Source organism: Brachyhypopomus gauderio, chromosome 12 (assembly GCF_052324685.1).
Source record: "Brachyhypopomus gauderio isolate BG-103 chromosome 12, BGAUD_0.2, whole genome shotgun sequence".
In the NCBI taxonomy this organism is placed as follows: Eukaryota; Metazoa; Chordata; class Actinopteri; order Gymnotiformes; family Hypopomidae; genus Brachyhypopomus; species Brachyhypopomus gauderio.
In genome coordinates this window covers 17019968-17036267 of record NC_135222.1, presented here as the reverse complement: position 1 = coordinate 17036267, position 16300 = coordinate 17019968, and the positions used below count along the sequence as shown (strand labels likewise).

General features: G+C 44.6%; 2 protein-coding genes across 3 annotated transcripts in view; both read right to left on the bottom strand.

The window, feature by feature from the left end:
• Positions 1 to 9221, bottom strand: part of wwtr1 (WW domain containing transcription regulator 1) — a 34832-nt gene extending 25611 nt beyond the window's left edge. For both annotated transcript variants that reach the window (XM_077023356.1, XM_077023357.1), the window contains exon 1: positions 8546 to 9221. In XM_077023356.1, the coding sequence (XP_076879471.1) occupies positions 8546 to 8949 (404 nt within the window). In that variant the 5' untranslated portion in view covers positions 8950 to 9221. The remainder of the gene's footprint in view (positions 1 to 8545) is intronic.
• Positions 9222 to 12995: 3774 nt separating this feature from the next.
• On the bottom strand, positions 12996 to 16212 carry commd2 (COMM domain containing 2). The gene is made up of 5 exons (XM_077023354.1): positions 16023 to 16212; positions 15796 to 15873; positions 15634 to 15716; positions 15365 to 15538; positions 12996 to 15025 (listed from the first exon to the last, which is right to left on the bottom strand). Exons 1-5 carry the CDS (start codon positions 16087 to 16089, stop codon positions 14828 to 14830), a joined length of 600 nt encoding a protein of 199 aa, XP_076879469.1. The 5' UTR covers positions 16090 to 16212; the 3' UTR covers positions 12996 to 14827.
• Positions 16213 to 16300: the final 88 nt, after the last annotated feature.

The following is a 16300-nucleotide window of genomic DNA, read 5'->3' as shown; positions in this document are numbered from 1 at the left end:
TCAAGCTCCGCGCCCCCCCTGCAATAGCTCCGCGCCCCACCTAGGGGGCGCGCCCCCCACTTTGGGAACCACTGGGTTAATAGGAGTCAGGTCTACATGGTTAAAGATGAGTTAGGTCTACATAGGTAAAGAGGAGTCAGGTCTACATGGGTTAAGAGGAATGGTGTGGTGTTATGGCATGTTGCTGAAGTGACCATGCCTGAGCCACATTTTGACATCACCCTGACAACAACATCACCCTGCCAACAACGCCACACATTCCTAGATCCAACATTAACATAAAAACTGCAGAAATCGACCGCTCAAAGGCTGTTAGGTGCCTCTGTGGGTGTTCATTTGGACTGCTCTGTCTCCAAAAATCTGAATCAATCTAATTCTGACATCAAACAAAGGAAGCCAACTTCTGAAAGCCATTCTGAAACAAAACCACATATCCTGGCATGAATGTATCTATGGAGTCGTGGACTAGTCACACTGAACGTGAGCACAGTGCTAGTCTGACTGGTCCTTTTAGACCCGAGAACAGGGCGAGTCAGCCCTCCCGATGACACCGTGCGCTGGAATCGTGCTGGAGCCGTCAGACCCAGCTGGCCATCGCCCACAATCCCGCAGGTCCAGATGGCTGCCAGGAGGGGGAGTCTGGCTGAGCCGGTGTGCCAGACAGACACTGTTAGTGCAGAGGCTGGAAAAAGAGATTTGGCTGCCATCACAAACACTGCCTGATCGAGCAGCCATGCCGCCATTTTCCTCCAAGATAAAGAGTGCTGTGTCTGTTGCCTCTAACGCGATCCTTGGCTGGAAGACGTTTGCTCTACGATCCGCTACCAGACCTGCAGCTCCAGGCTCGGAGAAAGCACAGGTTGAATAAGACCTGAGGATCTTCTTCTTTCACTTCCTGTCCTCCACACGTTCCCCAGCAGGGAGAGAGGCCGGCGAGAGCCCAGACTGAGCACGTTTTGTCCAGCTGGACCGTGAGGTGCGGCCCGTGGACTACAACGCAGCCAGTGAGAGGTGTAAAACAAAAGAGCATTTCACACAAACCCCCATCAGCTCAGGACACCACACTAGTTCTTTCTGTTAACCAGCGACAGTACAAATAAAATGAGTGGATTGATATTAGCCTAATGCCCTTACACAAAGCATGCAGTGTTAATAACCCTACAGCAGACATGGGAATGACCCCTGGAACTGTAGAGCAAATCTCCTCCTCTGTCTCTCCCACTTTCTCTTACACACTTACACACACACACTCACACACACACACACACACACACACACACACGCACACACCTCATCATTAATAATAGAGTTCACTTGCATCATGATGACTGTTAAACAGTTCTTTAAAGCTCTTTGACAATTCAGCCATCTGCAGCTGCACGTGGAAAACGTCCATGTCCTGGCCATAAGAAGACGGTGTAGAGAGAGACTGGGACAGTTTAACAGACACCCAGGAGCAGGCCAGTTTACCAGAGAACCAGCACGTTATACAGCTGTGGAACAGGATGTTAAACCTATATGCCAGCAGTCTACTGAGTAGCTCTGGAGAACTGTAGTAGGTGTAAGTTATGAATGAATCTGTGATCTGTGTGTGGGGATAATCTGGTTGTCCAATCAAGAGGCCCCGAGTTTGCGTATACTCTGAGCACACAGCTATGCTGTCGTACCTGTTTTGTTTTTAAGGCCTGCCGTTCAGATGGGTGCCTGTCATCATGATGAGGAAGATCGGCTGAGCACACTGGCAGCAGGCGCCTAGCAGCACTTCACGTGAACAGCACAATTAGTGTTCAAGAATTACCCACCAATCAGATCCGACCAGACCATCAGGTTTGATGGGAGTGTGTTAAATGGCCTGTTTAATCAGATCGGACCAGACTATCAGGGTTGGTGGGAGTGTGTTAAATGGCCTGTTTAATCAGATCGGACCAGACTATCAGGGTTGGTGGGAGTGTGTTAAATGTTTAATCAGATTTCAGCAAAGTCAATAAACTCTCTCATCCACTGTCTCCATGGCCGTCCCATTCACAACTCTCTCCATGGAAACGGGAATGCGGCGGTCTCCTTTAGGACCCCAGGATCTCGGACACACAGCAAGCCCCGTCCAGAGCCCGTTCCCACGTCAAGACTCCATTTACTCTACCATCCCACAATAAACATTAGATTATACTCCACTTGCCCCTCAGTGAAGTGTCTTCAGTGGCCGGCGATGTGTCACACGTGACAACAGTGTGAATGGGGCAGGGCCCCTCCCCTCCTCCACCCCTCCTCCACCCCTCCTCCACCCTTCCCCACCTCCGCCTCTGATCTGCTCCACAACAAATGCAGCCGCACGCATCGGCACGCTGAACGAAATGGCAGCGGAGTAGAGGAGCAGGCGAGGGCCACTGAAGGCTTTTCTCTGCGGCAGAACAATACGCCCACATAGCTGCTGCTCACATTCCAGACCCCATGAACAGGCAGCGAGACTGAGAAGGAGAGAGAGGGTGGGCAGAGGGGAGGGGGGAGGAGTCACGGCCTCTGGAGGGAGGGCCTCGGGTTTCAAAGCTCCTCCTTCTTACAGGAACTCCCCAAGAAGGGCAGACGGTACAAAGCAATCTTGAAAATACAAATATTTCACCACAAATATGTATAAAATTTCAATTAAGTTTAAGATAATAATATATGAAAATGCAAGCTTTCTTAGGGTTTTTAAAAGGTAGACATATTCATGAAAATTGAGAAGAACTTTTGGGACTCTGGGCACTTCAGACAGCCATCTTAAGCTCCTGAGGAATGCAAATTGTTTTCTGGATAATTGCAAGATTTTGACTACCCCACAGCTGGGAAGGCAACAGACATGGTCCAGACTGACATGGTCCAGACTGACATGGTCCAGACTGGCATGGTCCAGACTGGCATGGTCCAGACTGACATGGTCCAGACTGACATGGTCCAGACTGGCATGGTCCAGACTGACATGGTCCAGACTGGCAAAGGCAGACAGGATCTCAGAGTTATCTGTTGGCGGCATTCATATCTATGAATGAATCCAAACTCTCACACTACTCTGTCTGACGATGCTCAAGGACATTTACACAATGCACAACTTTGTGATCTTTAAGCCCTTAAAATCCCTTCAAAACAAGATGGTCCCCAGCACTACTGGAGCCATGGGCCGATACATTAGTCTTGTGGACTGCTGTCCATTCCAGGTTCATTGCATTTTTGTGGTTCTAAACTGTTACAGATCCAGCACAGATGTGAGATGGGTGTCTAAGGACTGACTTTCATTAGGTCGGCCTTATTGTTCAGCTCTCCTCAGCTTGGTCACCCTTGCCCCGTCTTTGAAGTGACTCACGTTTGTTGTTCTTCCTACACCGAACCCCAATGAGAGGCCACTGGCTCCCTGTAGCCATTATCACAGCCAACAGGAAACACGCAGTTCCATATCCTGTGGACTGTCTCATTTAAAAGGGGGGGGTGTCACATGGAAACCATCACTCTAAAGAAGTCTGAACATGTCCGCCACCTAAATATAGTGAGTTATTGTTCTTTCATAACCTAAAAAGGTGTCCAATTAACATTAATTTAAATACTAATCTAATACAAAGGTCAGCAAAACACTTGGGCACATGTAAATATGCTCTGTGTCATGTAGGAGTATTCATTATGTGGGAGTGACAGATTAGCTTACACTCCATCATACACAGAAGAAACGTAGCTGTTACAACTCTTCTGTTTGATGACCTTGGTTAGGGTATGTACACTACTGGAGAGAGGAGAGACATGAAATGTGTGTGTGTGGTGTGGGTGTGGTGTAGGGGTATGAGGGTGTGTGTATGTGTGTGGTGTGGGGGTGTGTGTGTGTGTTGTGTATGGGGGTGTGAGGGTGCGTGTGGTGTGTGGGTATAAGGGTGTGCGTATGTGTGGGGTTGTGTGGGGTGTGGGGGTGTGTATGGGTTAATCTCCCATCTTCTCTGGTTAAAGGCTTCCAGCTGTCTTCCCGTAAGGGGATGTGTGCTGAAGGTCACCAACACCCCCAATGACTGCTGATAGCCAGAGACCTGCTTCTTTATTTAAACACCATAAACCACAGCAGTACTCTGTACACAGAGTAATTTGGCAGCACGGCAGTACTCTGATCAGAGGAGTAATGTTTATTCAGCATGACACTACTCTGCTCCGAGGAGTAAATCTTTATTCAGTATGACAGTACTCTGCTCAGAGGAGTAAATATTTATTCAGTATGACAGTACTCTGCTCAGAGGAGTAAATCTTTATTCAGTACGGCAGTACTCAGCTCAGAGGAGCAGACAAGAGTTGTCAAGTACCACACAAAGAAAGCTCTCCCTGTCCAGCTCCCGGTTTGCTGTTTAAGCAAACATATTCACACATATTAAGCTCTTGACTGATCTTAGCACAAAGCTATGTTTACAAATAGCTTGCGCACACTGACACCACTGACACACCCTCCCACACCCACACCTCACCAAGCTTGAATTAATTCAATCCAGACGAGCCCCCGGTGAGTTATAAACGGGCCGTCGTATCTAACGCAGCGGCACCCTGAATGGAGAGGTGCCCACACTGCTCACGGGGCGTCTTTGTTTTTGAGTGTTTGTTGTGATGGCAACACGGCACTGACGAAATGTGAGTCTGTAGAAATTGCCACTAAAGCCGTGCAGGCTAAAACAATGACAGGAGGCTCGGGACCACCTGAGATGGAGAATAACCTTTAGTGTTTAGAATGCTAGCAGGGTCCCCCACAAGCCCTGAAGACCAAAGACCACAAATACCTCGCTGGTTCTTCACACACTCAGAGCCAGGACTGGGGGCTCCACCAAGAGATTTCTACTAGATTACCACGGCAGAACGCAGGGATGTGTAATCTGAACACCATATTGTATATGTACTTCCTTGTGTTGCCCTGACTCACTCACTAATATAATTCAGACTAAGTGACAATAAATTTAACAGATAAAAAGAAAAATGTTATTATTAATTAACTACCTATTAATAATTCTACAATCATTCAGCTCATCTAAATTACAGACAAACGATAACAATTTTATACATTTTTAAAAGGGTGGCCAATCTAACAGTGGCTACCCTTTACATAGCAGCTCAAGGTCTGGATACATTCCTTGGTCCACAAACACTCAATCCAAAGTGAATTTGCAGGCTATAAAACAACTAATTTAAATTTGGTCCACAAGATATTTCCTTCAGGTTTAATTGGATTCACAAAGTTTGTATCCACAGGTCATGTAAGGCTTGAGGCACTCGCATTACTTGCCTGTACCACAGACGAAGGCCAGACGGAAGACTAGCTATCTAGTGCCAAACACCCAGAACCCATCCAAGCTACACACAGGATAAAAACACTCTCCAGTCTGGTCAGAGAGCCAGCACTGAGGTCCTCGGAACCACAGCATGCATGGTAGGCTTCTCACACACTCCAGAACGGACACACTCAACATTCAGGATACACACACACACACACACACACACACACACACACACACACACACACACACACACACACACACACACACACACACACACAACAGTCAGACTGCCTCCACAAACACATCTGTTATGGCTGTTTCACAGATAGCAGCATGGCTAAGAATCCATTAAGAATTCTTGGAAGATTCACAGACCTTGTTTAGTTACACTTTCTGGAATTCCTACTGCCATAACCCATCTCCTTGAAACAACGGTCCTGACATAGGACGGTCTACAACAGTCCAGACAAAGGACAGTCTACAACAGTGCTGGCAGTTCTTAACACCCAGTGCCTTCCAGTTCAGCTCATTTCAGGACAACAACTCTGCGGAGAATGAATCCAGTCCTACTCAAAGGCTCAGGAATGGTCTGTACTCAGCAGCGATGCTTCCTGATCCGCTCAATCGCTGCAGGATCTAGTGCCAGTTCACTTTAGCAGGACAAAATCCCCTCGCCTGTGCACGGTCCCCTCTGACAGTTCAGTTCCCTACATAACTGCAGCAACTGCAACTGCAATAAAACTACGTGGTGTAAAGGCTGTACATGAATGTTGCATTTCTAAATATTCCACAATAACCACTCACTACACTGAGGTACTACACTGGTATTTCTGCTTATAGGCTCAACACTGCAGAGAATAAACTCAACAGGCACCAGAGAAGAGTCACATTTTACAACGGCTATAGTTAGGGAAGCCCCATTTCGAGGGCATTCATCTTTGGCAGCACTTAAGAAGTAGTGCTGAAGTAGAAAATGAGCCTGGAAGAATCTAGTGTTTCCAGTGCATTAAAGAGACGACTCGCTCTGGGCTTCACAATGGCTGATCTACATCAGCTCACCTTCAAATGAGAACAGTGGTAAAAAAACACTCCAGTGTTTAGAACAGAAGAGGTCTGTGGAGCTGGGGTGTGGAGTAGAGTGGGGGGGTGGAGTAGAGTGGGGGGGGGTGGAGTAGAGTAGAGGGGTAGAGTGGGGGGTGGAGTAGAGTGGGGGGTGGAGTAGAGTAGGATGAATAGAGTGGGGGTGGAGGTGGAGGTGGAGGTGGAGTAGAGTGGAGTAGAGTGGGGGAGGTGGAGGAGAGTAGAGTACAGGTGGTGTAGAGTGGGTAGAATGGGAGGGTGTAGTACAGTGAGGGAGGTGGTGTAGAGTGGGAGGAGTAGAGTGTGGGAGGTGGAGGTGGAGTGGAGGAGGTGTAGTACAGTGAGGGAGGTGGTGTAGAGTGGGAGGGTGTAGTACAGTGGGGGAGGTGGTGTAGTGGGAGGAGTAGAGTGGAGGAGGTGTAGTAGAGTTGGGGAGGTGGTGTAGAGTGGGTAGAATGGGAGGGTGTAGTACAGTGAGGGAGGTGGTGTAGAGTGGGAGGGTGGAGTAGAGTGGGAGGGTGGAGTAGAGTGGGGGAGGTGGTGTAGAGTGGGAGGAGTAGAGTGGGGGAGGTGGAGGTGGAGTGGAGGAGGAGGAGTAGAGTCGGGGAGGTGTAGTAGAGTGGGAGGGTGGAGTAGAGTGGGAGGGTGGAGTAGAGTGGGGGAGGTGGTGTAGAGTGGGAGGAGTAGAGTGGGGGAGGTGGAGGTGGAGTGAAGGGAGCACCACAGTCGTTCAAATTCACAAAAGAGAGGAAAGGCAAGTCACCAAATCAGTCATATTACTGCACACCACCACCAACAATACTGCCCACAGGCAATAAGATGGAGAACATAAGAACATCTGAGGCCAGAGTTTCAGCTGAGGACAGGAAATAGTTTGGATTAATATGGAATACCCAATACCAGGAAGCCCATTATTTCAGGCATTAATACATTCCCTCACAAGCATGTGCAGAAGCAGCGGGGGCATCATTACCCACTACAGGCAAACGTTTGTTTTCCTGACTGCTTAATAGCAGGGTGGAGGAAGGCCTGGGTCTGCTGCTTTGTCCATGGTGGAGGTACCGGCTGACGGTGTAGCGAGCACCAACATGTTTGTGGTGAGTATGTTAGGAAAGAGAAAGAGGCTGGGAAGAATAGTGACCACACAGTGGCCATATCCACACTGAGAAAATGCACCCAAACACACAGCAAAAGCCATCCTTTTGAACTACAAACGCAAACCTCTAAAACTATACTGTAAAGTTAGGTAAAAACATTTATAGTGGAAAAACTAATATTCCTATAAATTGGGTCCATAATTTGATGAAGAAGACAAGTTCATTAGACATCTTCAATCGTGAGGAACACGTAAGAACCCCAGGGACAGAATGGGAGACACTGAGGGGAGGTGTTTTAACACACGGCTGACACTCACTGGGACACCAGTGAAGCAGTACCGGTCCCCTCTCAGGGTGTTCCCCTCTCTCTTTGGTCACCATGCAGGTGGTGGGTGTGACCGGGAGAAAGTTCTTCTGTTTGCAAACACTGGCCCAGCAGCCATGCTGAGCAGAGCCCCTGTGACTCAGCACCTCCATAGGCTAGAACAACCCCTGCGTAATCAGGACCCACAGATTTACAAAGTACCCAAAATACTTCTTTAATGATCCAGTCTGGGATTATCTGGGAAATCTCAAGATTGGGGTCCCGCATAGAAATGTCAAGCATCTTCTTATCAGGGTCACAAAAGCTCTTGATGGGATTTTTTTCTGTGTGAAAGTTGCAAGACATGAATGTTAGAAGGAACTGATGCCGTTCTTTACTGACACACACCCAGAAGGCTTCCTGCCAACACACCTTGATCCAGACTACCTGAGCAGAGATCAGAAAGAAACCTGAACTCAGGAGAAAAACGAAACCACTTTGCCAAGGATCCTTAAAGAAGTTCTTGTTTACGACCGGCTAATCAATCCTGTAGTGGTCTGACATTAAAGATGACAGTCATCTAACAAATTAAATATATTTTTTCTGGAAAGGCTCTTATGGAAAGGAGCTGGCATGTCCTGTGTTTGTTGAGTTGATCACCACCCATCTCCACAGGGTAAATCACAGGACAACACTCCAGGTCTTTCATAAATCACTTTCTACACCTCAAGACCTGTTACTCATTAAACTGAAACTACAGCAGAGTAGGGACTGAAGGAGAATTACTCTAAACTTACTTGAGAAAATACTTTTGGCCGTTTGAAGTATAAGCCATCTCCCACCCTGGGGGTAGTGGTAACTCGTCGGTAACGTCGAAAGACTGGTGCCGGATGTGTACGTGGTGCGGGGCGCTGGGGGCCACTGTCCCCGCTCCGAGCTGCAGGGACGCCGGGGAGGACTTGGAGCGGACGTGCTGGGCGGTGAGCCTCGGGGGGAGACTCCCCGAATCAGTGCTCGACTGTCGGGAGTGGGAGCCGGAGTCGGGTTCCTTGAAAAAAGACTCGGGCATAAGTTTTTTCCTCCACGAATTTGGTTTCGGGTTCAGAACCGTGTTGAAAAGTGCCTCGAGGTCCGTGTCTGGGTCCTTGGCGACGTGAATGACTTGCTCTCCTGGCAAAGGCTGAACTGGGTTGTTGCTCATTTTGCTTTGTTAAACAAACTTTAAAAAACTGGAAAGAGAATCACAGTCTGCACTCTTCAAAATCCCGACACGAGTCTCAACAAATCAGGCCTGTCGTCTCTATAAAATCCTTCAGGCCTACGGTGCTGGTTCTTAATTTTTAATCTAAAAAAGTTAACATGAGGGCAAAAAACATTTCATAGGAAACATGCGAGATGGGGCAGCCGTCTTCTCCGCTCCGCTGGTCCACTGCTGTCTTACAGTCGTCGGAAACTTTGTAAACGCAACTTTTTTCCACGGACTCTCTCATGAATATTTAATTACCTCATGCATATTTAATTATCCCACGCCCGGTACCATAAAGTTTGTGAATATTTAATTACCCCATGTCCGAAAACATTAACACGAAGTTTTACTGTAACAAAATATTTAGTAACAAGGGAAATGTGTAGGTCTAGTCAGCACAGTTATAAGCTATAAAATATTTAGGCTAATGTAGTATTGTTGTCATACATTATAAAACATTTCTCTTTTAATCGAACAAACTTAAATTAGCCTACATATGTCAGGTTGTCATGATAATCACGATTATTCACGATTTGAATATTTCCTCAACTCTTCTATTGCCATCAATAAATTACATCTGATTAATGCAGTGAATGTTAACTTTACATAATTTTGTTTGCCTACATAAAAGCATCAATAAAACGTTGTAGTGTCTCCTGCATGCACAGTTTGAAAATACAAGCATAGTTATATCATTATATCATAGGTATTTTGCCCATATAAATAGGCTTCTTCTTTTTTGGTTTTTATTTTTAATGCAGTAAATTAGCTTTTCTTAAGGAAAGAGCTAGTCCTTAAAATGCAATGTTGTTAAAAATGTTACGAGATTTTAAATGTCGGACTTATAAAGTTTCTTGATTTCTTGTCAATCCAGACGCGAGAAAAATGACGTAATCGTTCCGAGTCACGTGATCTTAGGAGGCGACTTCATTTCATTACAGACGAATAGCACGCGAAAGTTTGACACTTCCAGCGTTTTTAAAATTATCCATTTAGCAAGTGTAATTCTCTCGCTTAAAACAAAAATATAATGCAAAAATATCTGCGCACTCTTTATTATATATTTTTCTTTTATTTTAAGGTTAGTTTAACAGAAAATTATACACTGCTCAAAAAAATAAAGGGAACACTTAAACAACACAATGTAACTCCAAGTCATCCACACTTCGTGTTCAGATAGGAAGCAACACTGATTGTGAATCAATTTCAACTGCTCTTGTGCAAATGGAACAGACAACAGGCAGAAATGAGAGATTTTCAACTGATTTCAAAGATTTGTATTAATTGAGATCTAGGATGTGTTATTTTAGTGCTCCCTTTATTTTTTTGAGCAGTAGCCTATATACACCCCGGACACACCTTTTAAAGATCATAAAAAAACTACAATTTGTATTAAAATATTATTTTTAAATAATCTGACTGCACAAACTGGAGTGGCACGTGATACACCACGCAGCCTGCGGTGTCAGATTTAACATGCCAACCTCTTTATTGTCAACTCTGTTACCTCACGTTCTTGGGTCTGACACTAAAGAGTTGTGGCCCTGAACTGTAGACTGAGTGCCACAGGTCATCCCACGCTCAGAGAAGGGGCGCTCCACGCTCAGAGAAGGGTCACCCCACACTCAAGAGAAGGGGCGTTCCACACTCAGAGAGGGGTCACCCCACACTCAGAGAAGGGTCACACCACACTCAGAGAAGGGTCACACCATACTCAGAGAAGGGGTGTTCCATACTCAGAGAGGGGTCACCCCACGCTCAGAGAAGGGGAATTCCACGCTCAGAGAAGGGTCATACCACACTTAGAGAAGGGTCACACCACGCTCAGAGAAGGTGTGTTCCACGTAAAGGTTGAATATATAGACATAAAATATATGTCAAATATTTTTCCTATATTGATTTTGCATTAAATGATTGCGAGCATTTACAAAGCAATAGCTTTGGCACAGACTTAGAAGCATTTACACATTTTTATAAATCATAATTATTAAATGAGTAGACAAATGAGTTGTTTTGATTTGTGTCTGCTTCAGAATTTCATAACTGTCACAAATGTTCCAGCTAATTTATTGTCTTCCAATTTTGAAATGACCCATATATATAATATGCATGTAATAAATATGTTATAAAACATTTGGTGGCGAGTATATATGTATAATGTATGCTCATTGCTATTGTGATATATCTGCATATGTATAGTTTATTTTAACTGCTAAATATTTGAAGAATACTAAGATACAGTGGAGGAAATAAGTATTTAATCCCTCACTGACTTTAAAAGTTTTAATACAAAAAAATAAATGAAATGTCTCATAAGTTTATGCCAGCTTCATTTTAACAGTGAATAGAACATCACACCATAGAATATCAAAATAAAAACTGAGAAAATTACATGAAATGAGAAATTAATTTTTATTTAATTGAAGTATTTAACCCCCTAGTAAAACATCATTTAATTCTTGGTGGCAAAACCCTTGTTGGCAAGCACAGCAGTCAGACGTTTGCACACACTTCAGTAATTTTGGCCCACTCCTCTCTGCAGATCATCTCCAAATCCTTATGGTTTTTAGGCATGCATTTGGAATTGCGAAGCTTCAGCTGTCTTCATAGATTTTTAATGGGATTGAGGTCAGGAGACTGGCTAGGCCATACCATGACCTTGATGTGCTTCTTATGGAGCCACTTCTTTGTTTCCTTATATGTTTTGGGTCATTGTTGTGCTGGTAGGCCCTTCCACGACCCATTTTCTGTGGCCTGGCGGAGGCTAGGAGGTTGTCACCCAGGATTTTGCAATAAATGGCCTTGCTCATCTTCCCATCGATGTGGTGAAATTGGCCTGTGCTCTTAGAAGAAAAACACCTCCAAAACATATTACTTCCACCACCATGCTTGACAGGGGGGATGGTGTTCTTAGGGTCATATTCTGTATTTTTCTTCCTCCAAACATGTCGAGTTGAGGCCAAAGAGCTCAATTTTGGTCTCATCTGACCACAGCACCTTCTCCCAGTCTCTCTCGGAGTCATTAATATGTTCATTGGCAAACTTGAGGCGGGCCTGGACGTTAGCCTTCTTGAGCAGAGGAACCTTGCATGCACTGCAGAATTTTAAACCATTAGGTCTCGTTGTATTACCAATGGGTTTTTTTGGAGTCTGTGGTCCCAGCTGCCTTGAGATCATTTCCCACCTCCTCCCGTGTAGTTCTTGCCTGATTTTCTAGATTATCTTTTTGATATTGCATCTTTCCATAAAAGTCATAGTCTGTTTAATCATTTTAAAAGTTTTACTTAGTACAAAATTTCATAATCATTGGGGGATCAAATACTTATTTCCTCCACTGTACACTATGAAACGTAATCTTTCACCTACATTTGTGATTTCTGTGGCTGAAGGCCATTCTGACACGTGAACACTGCACTGGTTTGAGCTAGATTGAGTTGCTGCTGGATCTCCACAGTAATACAAGTATTAACAGGAAGAGGTCAGGTATCCTGCGCCGGACCATTAGGGTTTCACATGGGTCCCTTCACTCCCAGTGCCCTCAGAGAACCCGAACCCTCACATGCTTTTCAAGGGGGTTATCAAGCAGGCACAACCTGCATTTCCCATGGAATTAAGCCCACAACACCACCAGGCTCCTCACCCGCACCACCACCCCTGCCAGCTCACCTTTGGACCACAAAGTCCATACTGTGAAGAAGGCCTATACCAAGGGCATTGTAAATGTAAATGTTCTCTGAGGAGAACCAGCCACTTTACTCTCTCCTCTGAGGAGAACCAGCCTCTTTACTCTCTTTTTCTTTACAGACGACTCCTCCTCCAGCCCATCTCCCTGTTCAAGACCACATACTATAGTAAACGCAGTGATGAGGGAGTCAGACACAATGACATGGACCCCCATCACCAACATTTAAACTTTAGAATTTTAACTCTGTGTATTATCATTATTTATAAATTGTTAATAGCATTTAAATTAAGGAGGTTACACCATTATAAATGCCTCATTAATTTCATAGTTGGTTTTAATAATGAAGGTCTGTTAATGATGCAATGTCTATAAAGTACAAAGGCATGTTAATGCGTATTTACACAATTTAAGCATTGAAGACATGTTTAATAGTAACATGAGACAGAGACACTGCCGTTTACCCAGGTAAACTAAGAATGCAAACAGCTGGGTCATTCGCTCTGACCACCAATCAGCACCCTAGTCATCCAGGGTGCGACCCAATCAGTACCCTAGTCATCCAGGGTGCGACCCAATCAGCACCCTAGTCATCCAGGGTGCCAACCTGGGTGTCACTGTGAGGCAGGATTAGCATTAGCATCTACTGGAAGCAGCAAATTCTCTGTCCTAGACACATTCCTCTAATGTTAACTAAAATATTTTCCCCAAGATATGCTTTCACATATATAAGAATGTACAAAATAGGCAAATAATTAGTATAAACAACTCATTTACACAGTGAGAATACATTTATGAAACAATCAGACTACCAAAAACTGTTGTGTCATGGACTGTGACACCAAATGTGTATGTGAAAATGTAAAATACAATATTAAAAAAAGCTTACACACTGATCTAGGCTGATAATACAAGAATAATTCTGTTCCTTCCTCCATCACAATACTGATTCCTCTGTCCATCTCATCTCATCTATGAGCACTAAAGTCTGGCACACAGATTTACAAACACACCCTGTGTGAGCATTTCTCACATCTGTTCCCAGAGGATCCTGCTCTCCACATTTAAAGTGATATTTTTCCAACTCAGCTGACTCAGTTCATCAGTTCATGAGCAACGCAAGAGTAGTAACATCCTTAAAGGCGCAGTGTGTAAGATTTAGAGTATCTATTAGCAGTAATGGAATACAGTACACAAAACCATGTTTTCATTAGCGTATAATCAGTCTCTTCTAACTACTTCTTTAGCTTAAAACGTGCCCTTCATATGTATCTGCAGGTGCTCACTCACCAGAGCTGTTGTAGTACAGAATATGAACCCTGACTCTACAGCACCTTTCCTGTCTTTACACTGAAAGGTTTAGTTTGAATCTGGTGGCACTACAGCAAACGTAATCAGCAGTTGCTGCACCATTTTGTTGAGAATCCAAAATCAGAAAAATTAAGGATCATTATTATTCAGCACAAGAAAACGCAGATGTGGATCACCACTGTCAAAGAACAAGGAACAGCACTGGAGGCCTTTCCCAGAGGCACATCTGTGATGAAGGACAAATGTTTTCAGAGTGTGCGTCACTCTAGCCTTGACGAGTCAATTCACTAGCATACTAGTATATATGTAGTATGTTGCTTCAGTTACAACATGGTCATGAGCATCAGTATCAACTCTCAGTGTTGAAACATACTCAATTGCTACCAGGGATGTAATTTGTACATTTATGCACCAAAACACCCTGGTGATGTTTTCTAGATCAGCTAAGAAAGTTAAAGCTTTAGAGCTCAAGTCTCGAACATCCACAGCATCACAGGGTAATCTAGACAGGTTTTTATTCTGCAAATGGGATTGCTTATACCATCTAACAAACAGGCAAAATGCCTAGAGGAAAAAAGAAATTATACCATTATCAAACAGAGTATAAAAGAGCCTTTACGATTACTTCACTTACACTAAATTGCATTAGCATGCAAAGCAGCAAACTAACACTCAATACAAAATGGTCCCACAATACGGAACAAGTTGGTTGCAATTTGCAACCTCACTGTTGGATGGCACTACATCTTACACCAATGCTCCTTCTTTAAAACGCTCTAGACAGAGTTGTATGTAAATATCTGCACCACCTAGTGGTCACTTTAGTGCTACTGCACGATGCTATTTTATGTTGCGAAGGATTCGGCGGCAGTGGTTGCTCTTGACTTCGGCGAGCGCTCGCTCCAGCTCCTGGATGAGATGCAGCAGTGTGGCAGGGTCTGTCTGCAGGACACGCGCAGACCGCACCCCTCCCCTCTCCAGATGAAGCTTGAAGGTGACGGTGGGTTTCACCTGCTGTCTAAGAGTCCTGCTGGCCAGCTGTGAAAACATTCAAACACATTCAAAGACGTGCAAAAACACACACACACACACACACACACACACACACACACACACACACACACACACACACACACACACACACACACAAGCATGGTCATGACCGGGCGAAAAATACACACCACCATTAAACATCATATTTGAGAGAAGTCAGCATACAGATTTCATAGCAATTCATTAAGACATGAACTCTCATGACATCGCAGGCTCTGAGCTCTGCTGATATTTTTGATACTATAACTGACAAAATGCTGCTTGCTGTACATTTATAGCTTTTTATCAAAATTGAGTCAGTAGCGGTGGAAAAAGACAAAGTACCTGCACATCAAAGCGCCACTCAAGGTTGTGGTAGCAGGGCAAAGACGGACCAAGCTCACTCTGAATGTGGCGTAGCTCCACTCTGTTTTCCAAATACAGCTGTAAAAGGAGCGTGTTTAGCTCCTCGGAAAAACCCAACACCAACACAGAGTCCTGAAAGTCCACCTCGGATATCTGTGGAGACATGCAATTAAAAGTTGGAAAGACAAACTGCAGCACAAATTGTTGGGCAATTCAATAAATGGTTAAAGATGAAATGAGTTTCTCACCATAAGCTTTGAACTCTCTGTAAGAAGATACATCAGGCCCTCAACTCCATACTGGACACTCTGTGTTGGGACATTGAGCTTCCCTGGAGCAGAATTCACACAACATCAGCTACAAAGAACATTTCACTCCACTAAAATAATAACAGTTGCACAGTTACTTACTCGCTGCCCCCTCGTAGATCTTTGAGTTTGATCCCTTTTTTAAGAACTCCACAGCAATTCTCCCGAATTCTCCTACAACTGTAAACATTAACACTGTGGTGTTTAGTCTGCAGCAGTTCATCCACACAGGTGAGCACAGGTGAGCACAGGTGAGCTGTGAAGATGAGAACAGCAACCCAGCAAAACCAAAACTACCTCCCCAACACCTTCCGGACTGAACTACTTACCCACTGGGTCCACTTCAGATAAAAATCCCAAATGCTCCTTGTGCTCGTCAGACAAAACCAACAACATCGCTGCTTTCTTATATATTATCCTCGGCAAACCACATCAACGACGGTTATTTACTATAACGCTACTAGCTATTTTTCTGCAACTGTGCTAGCAAACGAGTCACGTGATCAGTCACATGCTCAACTAAACGGATTCCAGGAACACAACCATAGCGCTTCTTTTCTGTCAAAATAAAAGTGCATCTTATTTTTGTGTAGTCATGTTAGAAGAG